The following is a 21,576-nucleotide window of genomic DNA, read 5'->3' on the forward strand; positions in this document are numbered from 1 at the left end:
TATGAACATAACATACATCAATTACATGACCTTTAATCAGAAGTGACCAAATGCTGCTATTTCTATCCTTTTTAAATTAAGTGTCTTTGTTAAATATGCATAAAATGAAAATGGACTGTAGCCATTGTTCTATGAAGTAACATGACCACTTTTGGGGGGTTTATAAAACATTCTAATCCAGGAGCTAAGAAACTGCCTTATATAATTTTCAGGAATAACTAATCCATATCTACAATATTAATTATGCCAAGTCTGTTAGGCTGCTAACTATAAAGTCAGCAGGTTGAAACCACCGGCTTTTTAGCATAAGAAAGTTCCAATTTTTAAATAATTTTTCTCTTTCTAGTTTGAGGTTTTTCTATGTATTATTTTGTCTTTTGGTGTTGTGTGTGTTTGTTTCTTGTTTTTGTTTTGTGTGTTTTTCTGTATATGAAATTCAGACTATGTCTGTCTTTAGAGACAGTAGCTGGACTAACAGTCATCTAGGGCAAGGCAGGGGTACTTGGGGGAAATGGGAGCCAACAAGCATGCGGACGAGAAAGTAGAAAGTGTTCTAAAACTGCCTGTGGTGGTAATGATGGCTTCACTCGAGCTTTCCTTAATCTGGTCGAAGTCTCGATTGCATGACATGAAACCCCCAGGAGCAGTTCTCTTCTGTTTTATAGGATTGCTATGCGCGACAATTGACCGGATGGCAGAGAGTAGTGTTTGCTTATTTGCCTTGGTTTTGATTTGGGGACCAAAGTGGATAATGCCTTTTTTAAACTTCGCATTTTGAAATACTTTTAAAGTCTTGGAAAAGATGTGAAGAAAGTACTAACATTTCTCCTTCCCACCATTCACTTAGCTGACACTAACACAGTCTTAGAAACCCACTGCCATGGCTTCTTTCAGACTCATTAGTGACCCGATCTTGTTAACATCTCACGTAACTAATGTCAGGACTTCAAAACCAGAAAATTAGTATGGGTAAGACACTAAAAGAAGTGCAAATGTATAAATTATGTCCAAATTTTGAATTTTCCCATTAATGTTCTTTCTTCTGATCCAGGATCCCACAGTGCTTTTCATTGTCATGATTCCTTATTCTCCTCCAATCTCTTAGCTCTTCAACTTTCTTTGTTTTTTTTGGTGGGATGGGGTTAACAATCATTTTTTGGAGGTTCTTCCAGTTCATATAACAATCTATACATTAATTGTATCAAGTATATTTGTACATATGTTGCCATCATTATTTTTCTTTTTAATCGTTTTATTAGGGGCTCATACAACTCTTATCAAAATCCATACATACATCAATTGTGTCAAGCACATTTGTACATTCATTGCCCTCATCATTCTGAAAACATTTGCTCTCCACTTAAGCCCCTGGCATCAGCTTCTCATTTTTCCCCTCCCTCATGAACCCTTGATAATTTAAAAAATATTATTTTGTCATATCTTGCACTGTCCGATGTCTCCCTTCACCCACTTTTCTGTTGTCTGTCCCCCAGGGAGGAGATTATATGTAGATCCTTGTAATCAGTTCCCCCTTTCCACCCTCCCTCCCTCCATCCTCCTGGAATTTCCACTCGCACCACTGGTCATGGAAGGATCATCTGCCCTGGATTCTCGGTGTTTCCAGTTCCTATCTGTACCAGTGTGCCTCCTCTGGTCTAACCAGATTTTTAAGGTAGAATTGGGATCATGATAGTGGGGGCGGGGGGAAGAGGGGAAATATTTAGGAACTAGAGGAAAGTTGTATGTTTCATCATTGCTACATCGCACCCTGACTGGTTTGTCTCCTCCCCAAGACCCTTCTGTAACGGGATGTCCAGTGGCCTACAAATGGGTTTGGGTCTCCACTCTGCAACCCCCCTTCATTTGCAATGATATGATTTTTTGTTCTTCGATGCCTGATACCTGATTCCTTCAACAGCTTGTGGTCACACAGGCTGGTGTGCTTCTTCCATGTGGGCTTTGTTGCTTGTGCGCGAGATGGCCATTTATTTGCCTTTAAGACCCCAGATGTCATATCTCTTGATAGCCAACTTTTTTTTTCTTTGCCACATTTGCTTATGCACCCATTTATCTTCAGCGATCTTTTCAGGGAGGTGAGCACACAGTTGTATGATGTTTTGTTCTTTGATTCATAAATGATCCCTTCGGCAACTCGTGATCAAGCAGGCTGGTGTGCTTCGTCCATGTGGGCTTTGTTGCTTCTTATGCCGCTTGTTTACCTTCAAGTCTTTAAGACCATAGAAACTATATCTTTTGATAGCTGGGCACCATCAGCTTTCTTCACCACATTTGCTTATGCACCCACTTTGTCTTCAGTGATTCTGTTGGGAAGGTGAGCACCATAGAATGCCAATTTAATAGAACAAAATTTTCTTGCATTGAGGGAATATTTGAATGGAGGCCCAATGTCCATCTGCTACCTTAATACTAAACCTATAAATATATGCAAATAGATTTATTTTCCCATCGTCGTGTATAAATATATTTACATATGTACATGCCTCTATTTAGACCTCTAAATGCCCTTTGCCACCTAGGTCTTTCCTTTGACTTTCCTCTTGTCCCACTATCATGCTCTTTCTTTACTTGGGTTTCAGTAATTCCTCTTGGTTACATTACCCTTGATCATGCCTTGCCAGGCTTCCTACACCCTCCTCACCACCCATTTGGATCACTTTTTGTTTCCTTTTCCCTGGATTTTTTAACACCATACCCTTCCCTCACCTCCCCCTGTCCCGTGTCCCCCAGAACTGTAGGTTCTGTTGTTTTCTCCTCCAGATTGTTCATCCAGCCTATCTTATTTAGACAGACCCATATTTGTTTCATCTAACCAATTGTAGTCCATCAGTGTACCACCCCTCTTCTTTCCTGCTTTCTGGTTTTTATTTCTCTTTCTTTACTCACTTTTTGAACTTGGTCTTTAGGTAAATGCTGCCCTTTTGATCTTAAATTATTGATCTTTTTCTTAAGGCGTGCCTTCCTCACAGCTGTTGTTGCTCCCTTTATACAATTCTATTTTGTTTTCCTAAAATTTGAGACAGGAGAGGAGTTCTATTCCGGACCTGAATGATGACCAAGGGCCCTAGGCTGGAGTTCTCCCAGTCTCTATCTCAGTGGTTCTCAATCTTCCTAATGCCCTGACCCTTTCATACAGTTCCTCATGTTGTGGTGACCCCCAACCATAATAGTATTTTCATAACTGTCATTTTGCTACTGTTATGAATCTGGCGACCCCTGTGAAAAGATCATTCCACTCCCTAAAGGGGTCGCGACCCACAGGTTGAGAACCACTGCTCTATCTGATCAGTAAGCTTTGTCTCCATTACGATTTTTTTGGTTCCATATTTTTCTTCTATTCTACGAAGACCTTCTGACATGATCTCTTTTAGAGAAGTAGCTAGTGGTAGCCAGACACCCTCTAGGTTTTCGGGGTCATTATGTGTCATTATCCATTAGGTCTTTATGTGTCTTTCCATTTTCATCCATGTTTTCCCTCCAGATGGGGAGAGATCAATAGTTGCAGCTTAACTGGCCGCTCTTGAATTGTAAGACTCCAGTCCTAGTCACCAAACTAGACGTAGAATTTTATCTTTATGAACTATGTTATACCAGTTGACCTTAGTGTCCCCTGAGTCTATGGTACTGAGCCCCACAACTCATTCCTTCAAATTGTTTCATGCCTTAATTTTCATAATTTTCCCCTGTATGGTCCACTAAAAAGATAAATACACATATAAAAATATGTCTGTCAAATCTGTATACACTCCTGGGTATTCTCTCCGTGTGCCTCCCATATCTGGTCAGCTGACTTTTCTACCTGTGTGTCCACTCACAGATCCCAGTTACTGCGTGATTGTGTACGCACCTCAGTTTCCTGTAACTCTAGCAAAGCCACCATTCTCTTCTCCTTTCTTCTTCATTCTTTGCCAACCTCTTTTATGTTCTACTGCCTTCCCTTTCACCCAAATGAATACTTGTCTGCCCGCTAACCATTGATTTCCCCACTCCACCCCTCTCATCCTGGGTAACCATCAAAGAATGCTTCTTTTCGTCTGTCTTTTTACAGTAGTGATTTCATATACTACTTGTCCTTTTGTGATGGACTAATTTCACCCAACATATTTTCCCGTAGGCTCATCCAGGTTATTGGCCTTTTGCTTTAAATATTCTAACCTGAATTTAATTTCCTTGTTGCATACAGATTTTTCAAAAGGACAAAAGCATATTATGGTTAGGAAAAATAAATTTGCTGGCCATATAATCTATCGTCTATCTATATTTCCACTTTATTCTCTTGAGATGTAACTAAAATAATTTAAAAATATGTTTGTATTGCATTGACATGGCATAATTGTTGTTAGGTGCTGGCATGTCTGCTCCGATTCATAGCAACCCTATTTACAACAGAATGAAACACTGCCTGTTACCCTCACACTTAGTTCTGTTTGAGTCCTTTGATTATTATTTAATATATTTTCTATCAATCCTTAGGAATCATAGTAACATATTTCACTAAATATTTAAAACAATCTGTATTCTTTTAGATTTATTCCTTAATCTGTCACATTGTTTTAAATACATGTATATGCAAAGCTATAGCTAGCAATAGTACCTAGAAGTTCTAAGCCATGATGGGCACGTCAAAAGTAAGTCACTGCCATTGAGTCATAACTACCCTATCAGGTACACATTGAACTATTTGGCAGCACGTTTGAGATATACAGATGAAATTATATCTTGTTGGGATTTAATTAAATTTTTCTAAGTGGGAAAAATGGTGACCGAATAGAATAAACAAACTTAACCATGATTTGATCATTGCTGAAGCTGGAAGATTAAATAAGATGTATTATGGTTTTTAGAAACTTTTTTATACAAGAGAACTTTAAAAAGTTTGTGAGAAAAATCAGTTATCATTTCATTGTATTTTTCCTTGAATTTTTAGAAGTTCCCTTGTATGTTTAAGAAAATTTGCATAATAATTTTCCTATCAGATCTCTTTGTTTCTCATGACTAGACAATAAGGCTGTATCCATAGCTTCATTAACAGCGAGGAAGGTATCATCAGTTAACTGATTTTGAGAGGCAAAATAAGGAATGTGAGAAGTGAAGGAGCAGTATGTATAATATGTATTGTCCATATACAGTAGAACGTGGGCTTTAGCAAGGTTTAACTTTTGGTTACATCAACCTATGGAAAGAAGATACACTGCATAGCTTTTAAACCGTTCTCATGGACTGTGCTAGCTAGGTATCATGTGAACCTTTTCAGAATAATTGTGTGAAATGAACACACTTTATTAAAAAAATTAAATTTGGAAATAAAACAAATTTCAAAATATCGAACATCTCCCCTATTTTTCACAGTATAATAAGTGGAATCCTTATCGTCTCTGACACTCTTTAGAGAAACCACAAGGTCAAAATTATGTTCTTCGTAATGTTCTATGTTCTTAGTAATGCCCAGGTAACATTTGCCTTATTCATTCCCATCCTACCCATCATTCAGAGGCTACATGAGGTTGACATCACAACACGGTACATACAGAGCAGATAGGAGAATTAAGCTATTCTTATGAAGCCTCATATGAAGCATATTTAGAAAATATTAGAAATACCACTCCTTTCTGTGCTGCTTTTGTTTTATAAAATAATATTTTTGAATATAAGTAATTTCCAAATTACAAATTTTCTTTTGTTTTATAAAATGTGTTTATTCACACAATTGTTGTCATTTAATAGGGTTATTGCATTTGAATGTATTAACAATATATCAACGACTTCTGAATCTAAAAGTTGGTTTAATTAAAAAGATTTAATTATAAACACATAAACAAATCTTTAAGAAGGCTTTTGTGCCCTATGAAAAGTCTATAAATATATATTTTGAAATAAACATATAGTTTATATTGTATATCGATTTTAATTTTTAGTTATTACTGCTCACTCATTGACCACCCACTGTATGACTTGTATTAGCTTGGGTGCTAAGTATGCATATTGAATGCCTTTAAGAACCTGATTTTTAACTTACTTTTAACCTAAGAGGAGGAAAAAAAATGTGTACAATCAGTACCAGTACATGTTAGTAAGAAACTAATACCAAAGCCAATTATAACAATTTATTGTATATACCATATATTACATAAATGGATAAGTAGCATTACTTATAATTTTGTGATGTATGTACAGCAAAATATATGCATATCATCTCATATTAAATGATTAATATGTTTTTAGCAAATTAAATATTTAGTTTATACACTTTAAGCATTAGAGATGTAGCTATAGGTGTTTATTAACAACTATGCAATGATTTTGAACATCTAAATTTCGCCTAGTACAAAGTAGCAACATGGAGAATAAATCAACTTTATCATTTATTAAAATGTTGAAAATAAGTGTTCATTATTAAAATGAGAAAAGTTTTATGAATCTCACATAATTGCAATTGCACCTATCACCAAGGGATATTACTAATTTATGCCAATATCGATCAACCCTATATGGCAGGATAGAAGCGCCCTGTGAGTTTCTAAGACAGAAACTCTTTACAGGATTAGAAAACCCAGCCTTTCTCCTATGTACTTACAATACACTCAATAAATATTATCTTTCCTTAGAATGGACATTTTCAGGGGGAAAATAAAGATAAAAATGTACTACTCATGAAATGAGGATCTTTCTTTTTATTTAGAACTTCATCTTATATGGCTCCAGCAACACAGCTGTTTGAAACAAGCCAAAGAATTTCTGATTTTAAAAGTCATTTGCTTCTGTATAGTTTCATAACACTGGCTACATCTGCAAGGCCTGAAAGACTGATTAGCAAGTGTAATGGTGAAGAACATTAAAAGTGTTATTAAATTCAAAGGATTAGAGTGTCTTCTGTGGAAACGATGGCTCATTTTCTACCCTCATTAGTCCACCATCTCTGTAGGCTTTTAGCACCAGGGTCCAATTATAACAAGTTTCCCTGTGTCTGAGTTGGTAACAATACCAAATGGGAGTAGCTTTCTTTTTCCACTTTACCAGCTTTATTGTGATATCATATGCATGAAATAAAATATAAAATATTAGAAGTGTACAAATAAATTATGAAAGTGTACATTCATTCCCAGAATCTTGTTTTAGAACAGTTATATCATCTCTAAGAGTTATCTTAAGTCTGTTAGCATCAATTTCCACTTTTGTTCTATGAGCTTCAAACTCTTCTCCCAGTAATTGCCACTTTAATTTACGTATTTTTTAGTTTGCTTTTCCTTGACATTCCATTTAAATACTGTCTGGTTTTATTCACTTAGCAAAGGTTTTAGAAGCTCGTCTTTTTTACATTATAAACCTGCCATTTATTCAATTTTATTGCTGAAGAGTATTCTTTTGTTTGCATGTTCGACCTTTTGTTTGCCCATTGAATTTGCTCAACTTGTTGAACGTACACATACAAGGTTTTAGGTAAACATATGTTAGTTACTTAGGTTGAGACATTCCTATGAGTGAATTTATGGGTTGTGCGGTAGTATCTATTTTTGAATATTTTTAAAATATGGCTGTACTTTTATACATTAAACCATATCCTTTCAGATGCAACTTTTTAATTTAATTATTGCTTTGAACATTTTTAAAGTCATTTTATTGGGACTCATACAACTCTTATCACAATCCATACTTTAAACATTTTTTACACAATATTTCTTCTTCAGTAATTTATCAAATTGTTTTGGGTGGATAATCTTCTGTACTTTTAGGTGGTTAAAATATTATGTGTGCAATAAAACAGAAATATAATGAAATTTTCTTTGAAGGAAAATATGTAGAAGGAATTATTTCTAATTATTACACTACATATTTGGTTTTATTCAGCCAAAAAAATTTTATATATTCTCTTTTACCCCCACCTTGAATTACTGACCAGATAATATAACAACACTAATAAATAGAGAAGAGTTAATAAAAGCAGAAACCCTGTGAGGAATAAAGTCCATATGTATTATCAGTAATTGATAACTTAATATCAATATTTCCCAACTTTAATATTTTGCCCAAAAAATGTGACATTCCCTGGATTCTAAGAGAACTGGTGACTCAGCAATATCATGTAGGATCATCCACTGATTCTACTGAGCAATGCTTTCCTTTCTTTCCCTTCTCTAATACCCAGGGGAAGGATATTTTGGTGCTATGGTTGTTTCTAAAATCTTTAAGCATTACAGGATTCTTTGAAAACATTTATACATACATGCAAAGTTCTGCTGCTGGGTGAAGGACCATTTGCTAAACATGTATGCATACAGACAAAGTTCCGCTGCTGAGTGAAGGATCATTTGCTAAACTATATATGTATTCAGGAATGTAAATTTCATCTTCCAATAAAACCCACACAGAATCTATTGCATGCTTTTTCATATTGCAGACATTTGAAATTCTCTCTGGTTAGTAAATGAAAGTAGAAATTTTGATCATTTAAAGCTGTCATATGTGGACTAGATCTGGGAAAAGCCTATAGCAGGACCCTCACTTCCAAGAATTAGAAGGACGCTTGAAGGGTAAATAGTGGATTTCAAAATATCAGAGTTAATCCACATGGTTTAGATAAGTTATGCCGTATACCCACATAGTAGGTATCCAACATCATTTATATGAATATTTTATAAGAAAACTTTGAATTTTCATACTAGGCCAACTCTGACAACAGAAAGTGTTAAAAAGACGTTTCCATATCTTTTGCTTCTCGTCGAAGATCAGAAACAAGTATAACTCTGCCCTTAATAACATGCATGCCCCATGGTAGCTTTTGAAGACGTCATGGAACTGAACAGATCCTACAGAGAGAGTCATGACAACTAAGTTCCTATCTCTCTGTGGACAGTTAATTTTGTTCTTTTGTTCTTAGCATGAAAGTTCATTTATATATGATATTTTTTCATTGTAAGATTCTCAAAATATTTTAGAGGTAAATTGAACATAAAATTATAGGAATAAAGTTTGAAATTAACCTCTTCTGAAATCATAATTTCTTCATGGTATAATGTGGTAAGAACTTGTATTCATTTCCTCAGTAGTAAATGAAATATTTATTGTCAGGGCTAGTTCTACAAAGACATTACCACTTCCGACATATGTCACCATACAGCTTGCTTTTACATTGTGGTCCTGCTTAGTAAGTGACATTGTAGGACTTGCTTCCAACTAAGGAGAGTTGAGGACATTTTTATATGCACTCATTAAAATGAAATTAATGGGTGAAAAGTTGATTCTTTTTGTTGTTGTTTTCATCATTTCATTGGGGGTTCATATAACTCTATCACAATCCATCCATCCATCCATTGTTTCAAGTACATTTGTACATTTGTTGCCATCATCACTTTCAAAACATTTTCTTTCTGCTAGAGCTCTTGGTATCAGCCTCTCATTTTCCCCCTCCCTCTCCCACTCCCCCTCCCTCATGAATCATTGGTAATTCATAAATTATTTTTTTTCATGTCTTACACTGACTGTTGTCTCCCTTTAACCATTTTTCTGTTGTTCATCCCTCTGAGAGGGGGTTATAAGTAGATCATTGTGATTGGCTCCTCGTTTCTGCACCCACCTTCCCCTTACCCTCTTGGTATGGCTACTTTCAATATTAATCCTGAGGACTTTATCTGTCCTGGGTTGCCTGTGTTTCCAGCTCTTATCTATAAGAGTGCACATGCTCTGGTCTAACCAGATTTGTAAGCTAGAATTTGGGGTCATGATAGTTGGCGGGAGGAAGCATTAAAGAACTAGAGGAATGTTGTATGTCTTATCAGTGCTATACTGCACCCTGACTGGCTTTTCTTCTCCCCTCGACCTTTCTGTAAGTGGATGTCTAATTGCCTACAAATGGGCTTTGGGTCTCCACTCCACTCCTCCACTCCTCATTCACAATGATATAATTTTTTTGTTCTGGGTCTTTGATGCCTGATATCTGATCCTATCGGTACCTCATGATCACACGAGCTGGTGTGCTTCTTCTATGTGGGCTTTGTTGCTTCTCAGCTAGATGGCCTTTTGTTTTTTTAATCTTCAAGCCTTTAAGACCTCAGGCACTGTATCTTTTGATAGATGGGCACCATTAGCTTTCTTCACCACATTTGCTTAAGCTCCCACTTTATCTTCAGCGAGATCGTGGTGTGAAGGTGAGCATCAAGGAATGCCAGGCACTCCGTGAACAATTGATTCTATGGGATTAAAGTGAAGATATAAAATATACTTACAGAAATTAGATTAAATGATAATATTAGTGTGAAATTTAAGAGTAGATATGAAAAGTCTCTGAGAATAAGTTATGAAGAATTGGGCATGGTACAAGCACCTTCGATTAATGCACTAGGATTATATTGGTCTTCTAGCAAATAGTCTTACAATTAGAGTGATAATGGGAAGAATATAAGGATAGTGACATGGGAATCAAGGGAAAAAAGAGTGATTCTAATCTCAGTTTTCTGCATGCTGGGCCACCTATTGAATGCCCTAGTCTTTTCTTAGTGTGGTTTCTTTATCCTAAAAATAATAGAGATAATACATAACTGAAAACTTTAGACAAAAAAAAAATCTACATGTACTGGCATTGGTCAAATTCCAACTCATATACACAAGAGCAGTAGAGCAGTGTTGGCACATGAAGCAGACTCAAGACATGTTTATTACTTTCCTTTCTTCCCAAACCTGAAGACAAATCTGAATAGTTTGAGGAAAATAAAATCATACATCTTAAAAATATAAAAATCAATAAATTCAATACAATGAAAAGTTATCATTACAATAAGATACATATATGTTAATGAATACATAATTAAGTTAATATTTATTTCAATAAAATTAAAAGTTCATTTTTGTTTAAAGTATAATTTCAGGAAAATGTTGGAAAAATTGTAGCCCTATCGAACATCATATATTTTATCCTTTTCCTTCAGTTGTTGTTTTTAAATATTAATGAAAATAAAAATAATTGGGACACATTATATGTACTATGTGATATTTGTGGAAAGTCTAAGCTTACCATAGTTCACTGATAGCAAGTTGATTTTGCTGACAATTTCAGCCTGCAGTGCAAAAATAATCTGGACACTTGAGGTTTATTTATATCTTATAAATGATTCAGGGATTTATAGTTTTTCTTAATAGCCCACAAATGTAATAACTGTTATAGTAACTATTATGCTACAGTCCTATATACACTTAGTTCTTTGTAGATTTGCATAGTGATAAATATCAATATTCATTCCATTATTTGTACATTAAACATATAATTTGTATTTTTATTGTAGTGCTGTAATTCATAAAAAATTTCACCTTTGCAATCTGTTGAACAAAGCGGTAACAATGGCACACGCAGTGGCTAAAACATGGTTGCTATCATGCAAAACAGTAACACGTAGGTAACACGCTGGGTTGATTTGAGTGAGTGGTGTCCATGCCCAGGCTGTGGTCCTCCTACAGCAAACATCTCTGCCCACAGAGGCCATCCTTCTGATGTCTGTGTATTCCATCACCATGTGTATAATCCCCTTGTGTTGAAAAAACATATTTACTACGAAGAAGTCATTTATCTTGCAAAATTCTATCATGCCATCTCCAACTTTGTTTCATCACCAAGACTATATTTTCCAACGACTATTCTCCCCTTTTTGTTTCCAACTTTTGCATTCTAATTGCCTATAAATAACAATGCAGCCTGTTTGCATGTTTAATCAGTTTTTGACTGCAGACTGTGGTAGAATTCTTCAACTTCTTCATCACTGGCATTGGTGGTTGGTATATAAATTTGAATAATCGTTGAATCGAATGGATGTCCTTGTATTGGATAAACATTATCCTATCACTGACGTCACTGATGCAATGTCATTCCTGGGATCGTGAACCATACGTTTTCTGATTTGCAGTGGCCAATACCAGTCCATTTCAGTCCACTAATAGCTAGGATATGAATCTTTATGCATTCCTTTTTGAGAGGTAATCGAAGGCATGAGGACAAAGAAAGAAAAAGCTAAGAGACTGTAACAGCTCTTTATTAGAAAAGAAGCTCCCGGACAAGGTTCCGTGGTCTAGCAAATCGTCCAGGAGAGTCGCGTCCAGTGAGGAGAGCGGAGGGTTTTTAAAGGAGGGGCCCTTTGGGAAGGAGTAGGGGCTGCGGTTGCTGGGGAATTTCCACTGCTGCCATGCTTTTTCCTTAGTCCAATTGTCCAGCCATTGCAGGGGTGGGGTGATAAACAGTCTTCTTGGAGCCTGTTCCGAGAATTGTCTGTCAGCTTCCTTTCCTGGTTCGTGCAGGGAAAGGGGTTGAGGACCTGACGGCCTGTCCCTGACCCGACACTTTAATTTTTGCAACTTTAAAATTTCATAGATTCAATTGTGAATTAATATTTGCTGTTGTTTCTCACTTTTAAGTTGTGCCAGTGAAGGTCCACAGACTGCTTCCGCGGGGCTTTCTCTGTCCACATTACTGTCGTTGACTCAACTTTGAGAGGGCAGCTCTTCCTCGGCCACACTTTGAGTGCCTTTCAACCCAAAGGTCTCATCTTCTGCCTCGATTCATCAGGCTTCCAGTAGCTTACAATATTTTGATGCTACCTTTAAAGTTTTCTGTGGCTGAATAGGACAGAGACGCTTTAGAGGGCCAATTGTGTTGGCAGGAGGGAGTTAATGGAACTTAATAACTCAATGTCCCCAGTTCCTAATTACCTGTCTGTATGTCCCCAAGTCTCAGGATCTCATTTCTGCCCAATGTTCATACTCTAACTTCAGACATCACTTGAGACTGGGAATTAAATTATCATAATTAAGCCGCTCTTGTAGTAAAACCCTAGGTTTTGTTTGGAGCACTACCGTCTCTGTTGTTACAACAAATCTGACTTTCTTTCAGGGAATAAATGGCATCCTTCAGTGTGCAATGCAGTGTCTGAGCCGTGATTCGGAGTCTCTGAGTTCATCTCTTTCTCTGCCTGCTTTGCATGTGAAGCGACTTGAAGCTAATCAGCAAATTATCTTCTCTATGTTTCTGACTCTGACCAAATTGTAGAAAAGTACCAAATATATGATCACCAAGAGTCTCACTCTTCACCAGCGCTTAATCTATTGGTGGTAACATTTTGCATATTAATCATGACATTCCATGTGAGGGTCAGCAGCTCCTTCTTTACCATTGGGAGCGAGAGTCACCAGTACCTTTGAGGCTAATCAGATGAGAATCAATTTTAAAATTTGATTCTTACTATTTATTTTCCCTACTCTCAACTATAAAGTCTTAGGCTGAACTCTATACAGATGTAGAATCATTGGAACATTGTTGTTATTATTTGGTACTATTGGTTTCAACTCATAGTCGCCTTGCACACAACAGAACAAAATACTCAACAATTATGTACTTTCATGGTCACATAGGTAGGCAGGACTCAAGACCCAGAATCAGGTGTCAGCTTGGAGGCTTCTCCTAACTTGTGGAAATGAAGAGGCTGAGGAATCCAAGATCAGCAGGTAAAGCAGCAGAATGATGACTCACAGGATAGAGAGGCCCATGATCCCAAAATTGGCAAGCAAAATGACAGACTTGTGGCTCACAGACTGTGGAGGCTGATGAATTCTAATAACCTGAAGTCAGATGATGACTTGCCAGATGCGGCATCCAAAGCAAACCAGAGCCAATCTGTAGTATCCATTATATACTGGAGGCAGGCCGCACTCCAAGGGAGCCCCCTTTCAACTGATCAGCTGCTCATAGAACATCTCATTATGGAAGTGATTACATAATAACATCACAAAATTGGGGAATGACCACATCATTACATAACTGTCAAATTACATTATGTAACTCCCAAACCACTGAGAATCATGCCCATCATGTTGAGACACAACGTTAACGATCACATTTAGTAATGTTTACTATCATTTTTCAACATAAAATGTTATGAGATAAGTACAGTTGTAAATTGCTTAAATGTACTATTTCTCAGGTTATATCAATAATAACATTTTACATGAAATCTACATTGAATTACAGTCAGCATCATTAATAATTGTGTGTAAACCCTTTTTTGTTCATTGATTTGAGATTTAGTTGTTTGTTACTAAAAACTCCAAGTTCATTTAAATTTTACATTTATACTTTTTTTTTAAGCCACTAAAGCCACTGTTTAGATTTGAGGGATAAGGAATCTGGTGAGAATTTTGTTTGCTGGTTTGTTTTTAAAGAAACATGCTATGTATATTTACACAGCTGATCTCAAGAAAGGATATCAACAATATCCTATTAAGCTCTCCATATATGTGGTTCATTTTATTTCTCCATGCCATCTATCCTCCCTCTCGGTCCTCCCATTGACCACTCGTTTCTCCCCTCCACCTATTCCCACCCCGACCCTGGTCACCTTGTAGACATAGTCATCAAATTCTTTTTTTGGGGGGGCAGTGGTGGGAGAATTCCAGAATACTTTATTTTGCTCGTGTAGAACTTGTACATGAACCAAGAGGCACACGTTTGAAAAGAACAAGGAGATATTGAATGGTTTAAAATCAGAACACATATCAGGGTTATATCCTTTCACTGTCTTTTTTAATCATTTTATTAGAAGCTCATACAACTCTTATCACAGTCCACACATACATTAATTGTATAAAGCACATTTGTACATCTGTTACCCTCATAATTCTCCAAACATTTGCACTCCACAACGATGCTTCTTTTTGAAAAAAATAATCTATTCTGCCAGGCTTTTTTTTTTTTTTTAGCACATTTGTGCATTCATTGCCCTCATCATTCTCAAAACATTTGCTTTCCACTTAAGCCCCTGGCATCAGCTCCTCATTTTTCCCCTCCCTCCCTGCTCTCCCGATCCTCATGAGCCCTTAAGAATTTATAAATTATTATTTTGTCATATCTTGTCCTGTCCAGCGTCTCCCTTCACCCACTTTTCTGTTGTCCATCCCCCCTCCCCCCCGCGAGGGAGGAGGTCACATGTAGAACCTTGTAATCGGTTCCCCTTTTCCAAGTCATCAAAATCTTGTGTATTGTTGTATAGACCACATTTCTGCTTTGTTTTTCTTTGTACCAGTGGTGTTTTAAAGATTGACAGTTTGTTGAGCATAATGTTCTCAAGGTTTGTCCAAGTCTTACTGTGTTTAAGAGCATTACCATCATTTTTATTGATGCATAATATTCCATTGTATGAATGCACCAGAGTTTATCTATTCCCCTATGATTAGGGTTTTAGATTGTTTCTGTATTTTTACTACTATGGAAATTGCTGCAATAAACAGCAGTGTGCATATGTCTGTTCTTGTAATCTTAATTTCTGTAGACTAGATCCACAGAGTGCTGGATCATAAGGTACTTGCATGTGCATTTGTTCAAAGACGTGATGAGCTGGTTTCCTGGACGATTGTGCATTTCTACAGTGCCACCAGCAATGGAAATGCATTCCTATCTCTCTGAATCCTCCCCACCATTTATTATTCTGTTTATTGGAATTTTGCCAAAAGTGACAGTGTGAGGTGATGTTTCAATGTTGTTTTAATTTATTTCTTTTATTTCTAATGATAGCAAATGTTTCTTCATATGGTTGTTGGCTGCTTGAATATTATCTTTGGTAATTTGTCAATTCATGCTTTGTGTCCATATTTTTACTGGATTGCTTGTACTTTTCTTGTTTAGGTGTTGCAGTTTTCTGTAGATTTTGAAAATTAGGCCTTTATATGATATATAATTATTGAATATCTTTTCCTATTTTGTGGTTTTATGTTGACCATTTTGATGAAGTCTTATGCTGAGCGTAAGCATCATATTTTTAGTAGGTTCCAGTCTTTATTCTCTCTCTACAGTGAGAATATTTTTCATCATGTTTGGTAGCTTGTTTATGACTTGTGTTAAGGTCCTTAAGGTTGCCCCTATTTTTTTCCTTGACGGTCTTTATAATTGTAGGATTTATGTTTAGGTCTTTGATCCCTGTTCAGTTCGTCTATGTGTAGTTTAAGATATGGATCCTGCTTCATTCTTTTTCAGGTTACATTCCAGTTTTTCCAGCATCATTTATTGAAAATGTTACCTCTTGCTCATTTAATGTGTTTTAGTCTTTTATAAAAAATTAGGTGTCTGTAAGTTCTTGATTGTGTTTCTGGGTTCTCAATTCTCATCCATTGGTGTTCACATCCATCGCTGTACCAGTAGCAGGCTGCTTTGATTACTCTGGCTACATAGTAGGTTTTAAGTTCTGGGAATGAAAGGCCTCCTACTTTATTTTTATTTTTTTAATTGTGCTTTATTTATCCTGGTTTTCCTCCTTTCCACACTAATAACTAATAATCACTAATCCTTATTGATTAGTTATTCCATGTTTCAAGCATTTTGATGGAATTTGGATCAGAATTGCATTGAATTTGTAAGATATTTTTAGTAATATTGACACTTTCACAATGTTCAGTTTGCCTATCCCGGAACATTGGAACTTACATAGGTTTCTTTCAGCGTCTTACAAGAATATTTTGTAATTTTCCTGTTATAAGTCTTTTGTTTCTCTGATAAGATTTATTCCTAAATATTTTATCTTTTGTATAGTTAATGTAAATGTTACTGCTCTTTTTATATCCTTTTCAGTATCAGCAACTAATTTCATGAATCCAACTGATGTTGGTATGTTGACCTCATAGTCCATCACGCTGCCAAATTTTTCAATTAGTTTGAACAATTGTTTAATTGAATCTTTTGGGCTTTCTTGAAATAGGATTATGTTGCTTGCAAATAAAGAGATTTTTATTTGTTCTGTGCCTATGTGGATACCTTTAATTTCTTTCTGATGCCTTGTGGCTCTAGCTAAAATGTTCAGGAATATATGATATGAAAGTGGTGAGAACGGGCAACCTTGTGAAGTTCCCATTCAAAGAGGATATGATTTCTATTTCTCTCCATTAACGGAGATACAGGCTGTTGGTTTCACGTATATGGCTTTTATTACATTGAACTTTTCCCATTACATGCCTATTTTATTGACTTTTTAAAACAGGAATAGATGTGGAATTTTATCAAATACTTTTCTAGATCAATTGATATTATCATATGGTTTTTCTACTTTATTTTGTCTATCTGATGAATTGCATTGGTTTACTAATATTCAATAAACCATTCTTGTACATGTGAATCCCACTTGAATATGACATATTTTTTTAAAATTTTGGTTCACTTCTGTTGGGTAGTGTTTATTGGAGATCTGCATGTACATGGATTATAGATAATGGCCTATCATTTCAATTCTGGTGATGTTTTGGCCTGGTTTCGGTATCAGAGTAATAGCTGTTTCAAAATGAGTTTAATAGTACCTTGTCTATTTGTATATTGTGCAATAGTTTATAGAAACTTGGTATACAGAATTCTAAATGTTTGAAAGAATTCTCCAGTGAAGCCATCTGTACCTTGGCTTTTTGATGGTGGGAGGTGTTTTTGTTTGTTTGTTTTTAATTACTAGATCTATTTCATCCCACGTCATAATGTTGATATTTTCTACATAATCTGTGGTAGTTTAGGTAAATACTGCATTTCTAGAAATTGAAATACAAAGTGATAACAAACCATCTTTTCAGATCATATTGCTTTAAATTAGAAGTCAACTACAGCGTGATCAACTCTAAAAATTCAAATACATGGAAATTGAACAATTCTTAAGAACCACTGGGTAATATAAGAAATAAAAAATACAATCAAGTTTCTTTGAAACAAAAGAAAATAAAAATACAACATACCAAAAACCCTTGGGTTCCAGCAAAAGCCATACACAGAAGGCAATTTTTAACACATATAAATGAGGTAGAAAGAATTTAAGCAATCACCTTCACACATCAACTACAAGATTTGAAAAAGTCCAAAAAATCAAACCAATCAGATATGATATATATCTTTATTCTATGATAACTTTATTATGAATTATAAGCACTCCTGATTTAAGTCCTTTACATAAAATATAGTATGTTTACAAATTCTATCTCTAATTATAAACTTTAATATAATGTCATAGCAGTTTTTTAAATTATTTGTATGATTAAAATAAAACATCTTTGTGATATTCTAAAATACAGGAGTTTTTAATGTGACAAGTTAATGAACTTGTATAATAAATGTAGATTTAAAACAACAAATTTAAATGCAAGGTGGAGATTTTTTCTCTTGTGTTCTCATACTTATATACTATTTCTTTTGAATGATTGCATAATAGTATATTTGTCAAATATGCAGAGGCCTATGCATTCAAATGCAATTCTAAATTTATTAACGATAATACATTTTCCTATGTAAAGCTTGTATCATTGAACGGCTCTTTTTCTATAAAGAGTTTCAGTTTACTTTAAAAGTTTCTGAAATGTAAACTATTTCTGTTAGACTTGCCCAATTACACTATGCCTACATGGAGTGAAATGTTAACTTTTAGCTTCACTTTAAAGCACTGACATGTTCTATAGTAAATGAGTGCTCGCCTGGCACTTTATTCGGCTATAATAAGAGCTCAATAGCAAAGTCAGTGCATTGCATTGGTAGCTGACTGATGTACCACTGATATCAGTGTTTTTAGAAGGAATAACTGCAAAGGCAATAGGAAATGATAATGATAAACAAACCTCAGAAGTTGATAAATAATGATACTATCAACATCCCCATAAAGACCCATTTCAACCTAGATGTTCACTTCCAAATTAATGTTGCTTCTTCAGTTTCCCACAACTTTATTGGCAGTCTGCCTTCTAGATCTTAGGTAGATGCTATTTTTTACAAATGTATTTTTGGTCATTTAGGTATATTGGATTGATAACATATCAAAATTCTGTGACTGCTGTCCTTGTGGTTGTTAGGTGCCACTGAGTCAAGGCAGCCCTACCTGAATACTTTATGAGGAATCACTGCCCCATCCTGAGCCAGCTGTCCAGTGGTTCACGTTTGAGCCCAGTGTTTCGGTCACTGTGTCAATCCATCTTGTCGAGGGTCTTGCTCTTTTTCCTTTCCCCTCTACTTTCCCAAGCATGATGTCCTTCTCCAGAAACTGGTCTCTCCCGATAGCATGTCCAAAGTGAAGCCTTGCCATCCTTGCCTCCAAGGAGCATTCTGGCTGTACTTCTAAGAGAGATTTGTTTGTTCTTTTGTCAGTTCAAGGTACTTTCAATATTCTTCCCCGGCACCATAATTCAAGTGCATTGATTCTTCTTCAGTCCAACTTAGCGACCCAAGCTTAAGTATGAGCATGTGGTACTAAAATGTCCAGAATTTAAATTCTTAGAAAAATAAATTAATTCAAATCTTATCATTGCAGTCAAGCCAGAGAGCAAGCAACCACTGGGAAACAAACTAAAAATATTATTCCAGTTATTCTGATTTTTAATCATGTCTTTCTTTTATTATTTTTTAAAGTAATTCCTTGTAATTATGAGTCCCTGGTTGTTATCAACAGTTTGGCTTGTAAGGGATTCGTGGTTTAAGTCTGCCCACAGGCATCTCAGAAGAAAAGCCTAGTAAACGACCTCTGACAGATAAGGGATTGAAAATGCGATGGAGACTAATGTACTTCGACTCATGTGGGGTTAACATAAGCAAAAGTTAATTCAGCAGCACTTCCTTTTTTACTTATCTTTCTGTTAAGTAATTTACTGTGGTTTAAGTTTATAAAAGAAATTATTTTCTGATCAGCAATTTATGCAGATTGTTCAATCTTCACAGTGTGTCAGTTTGGGGCTGATTTCTACCTGGGGTTCCCAGTTCCCTTTACCAATTGTCCATGCCTTTTCCAGCCTTCTTAACTTCACTTTTGGTCAAAGGCTGTCCTTCTGGTTTTTAAACTTACTTCTCTAAGGAGCATATTCCTATAAAGCTTTTAAAATCGCGGAAAAAAAAACACAGGGGGCAGTTCTGCCCTGTCCTCTAGGGCTGCTATGTGAGGAAATGGTGTGGGCCACACCTGACCTCCTTGGGCTACTCAAAGAAAAATCACAACTCACTGCCATCAAGTCACTTCTCACTAGTAACAACCCTATGGATTTGTGCTACTGTACCTTTTTATGGGGAGCAGAAAGCCACATCTTTCTCCTGCAGTGAGGCTGGCGGGTTTGCACGGTGCAGAAGCCCCATCTTTTGTAACCTACTGTGCCACCAGGGCCTCCTGAATGGCCAAAAAGATTCATCAGTACTGGAAGGTGTACACCCAGGATGCTTCCTAGAAGGGAGGATTCCAAGACTTTAGACATCTTTTCAGGAGGACCAATTCATCCTGATTGGAAATCAAGTCTTCATAAAATCGAGGGTTAGTGGAAAAGGAGAAAAGACTAAGGAGTTAGACTGACCCAGGGGCTTCAACAATGGGCTCGAACCAAGAATGTTCAATATGTTGTGCTGTCGCCACAGGATCACTGTGAGTCAGAACTGACCCAGAGGGCCCAGCAACATCCATTTTTTAAATTGCAAACTTGAATACCAATAATTTGTATGATTGATCTCAATTTGATTTGTCTTTCTCAATACATAGTCCTTTGAGCTAATACTTAAAACCTGTCCAGTAGAGTAAGGAGCATTTGGCAAATGTATTCCTTACTCAGTTATGATTTTATTTTGCTGTATAGTATATGCCATGTTCATGCATGGACTTTATTACTTAATAATTTAAGGATGTATAGTCAATAATAATTAATGTTATGGCTTAGTTCATATTTTACTAATTATAATTCTATATTTGGGTTGTGTTGCCTCAATTACAGTCGTTGTTTCTACCTTTCTATAAAGTAGAATGTTCCTCAGTTTTGTGGGTGAATTGTATGTCTTGCATCTCTTACACAAGGGACCTACTCAGCTATTTCCACAAAACAGTTTATCAAAATTGACGAAGCCTTCATAAATGAATGAACATGCTATTTAAAACTAATTTGTCAGTGTTTCATTAATCCCTGTTTGTCCTACCATGATATCATGAATTCCTGTCATAATATCAAGTATTACTGAATTCAGAAAAATGCACTGTTCTTTTTGTTTTCTAGTTCAAGATCCAAAGCCCAACTTAAAACTTCTTTTGTGCACATGTTAACTTGTATTAACTGCTGTTCTTGTTAGAGTATTACTAATCATGTGCCAATGTTTTCATACAGGAAATGGCTTAGGACTTAGAATTGTGGGTGGTAAAGAAATTCCTGGACACAGCGGAGAAATTGGAGCCTACATTGCCAAGATTCTTCCTGGGGGGATTGCAGAACAGACAGGGAAGCTTGTGGAAGGTAAGGAAAAGGTTTTTCAACGTGAATCAGAAGAATGTAGTCATATTAAAAACATTTTAATTTAATATGCCAATTTTCTAGTCCTTTACTGTCTAGGATAGGCCTGTCTCCTTAGGGCTGACTGAGAAACGTTAATGGAGCAATACGGGAAGACGTGCACTGCTGCATGCCGTCCATTGCGTTGTCCTTTTCGGCAGAGTGTTCATGATGGAACTCTCTTTTAGAAACACTAGCTACTCAAGCAATTTTTTTCAATTGAAACAGTTTTTATTTAAATAAACAAAAAAGTGCTTTGGCTATTTGGTCATTTGTGTTTCATAGATACCA

General features: G+C 36.0%; 1 protein-coding gene across 1 annotated transcript in view; it reads left to right on the forward strand.

The window, feature by feature from the left end:
• Window positions 1-21,576, forward strand: part of PCLO (piccolo presynaptic cytomatrix protein) — a 367,625-nt gene that overhangs the window by 245,176 nt on the left and 100,873 nt on the right. The window contains exon 11 of the mRNA XM_075557645.1: window positions 21,124-21,249. Coding sequence (XP_075413760.1) covers window positions 21,124-21,249 — 126 coding nt within the window. The remainder of the gene's footprint in view (window positions 1-21,123; window positions 21,250-21,576) is intronic.

Source organism: Tenrec ecaudatus, chromosome 9, assembly GCF_050624435.1.
Source record: "Tenrec ecaudatus isolate mTenEca1 chromosome 9, mTenEca1.hap1, whole genome shotgun sequence".
NCBI lineage: Eukaryota > Metazoa > Chordata > Mammalia > Afrosoricida > Tenrecidae > Tenrec > Tenrec ecaudatus.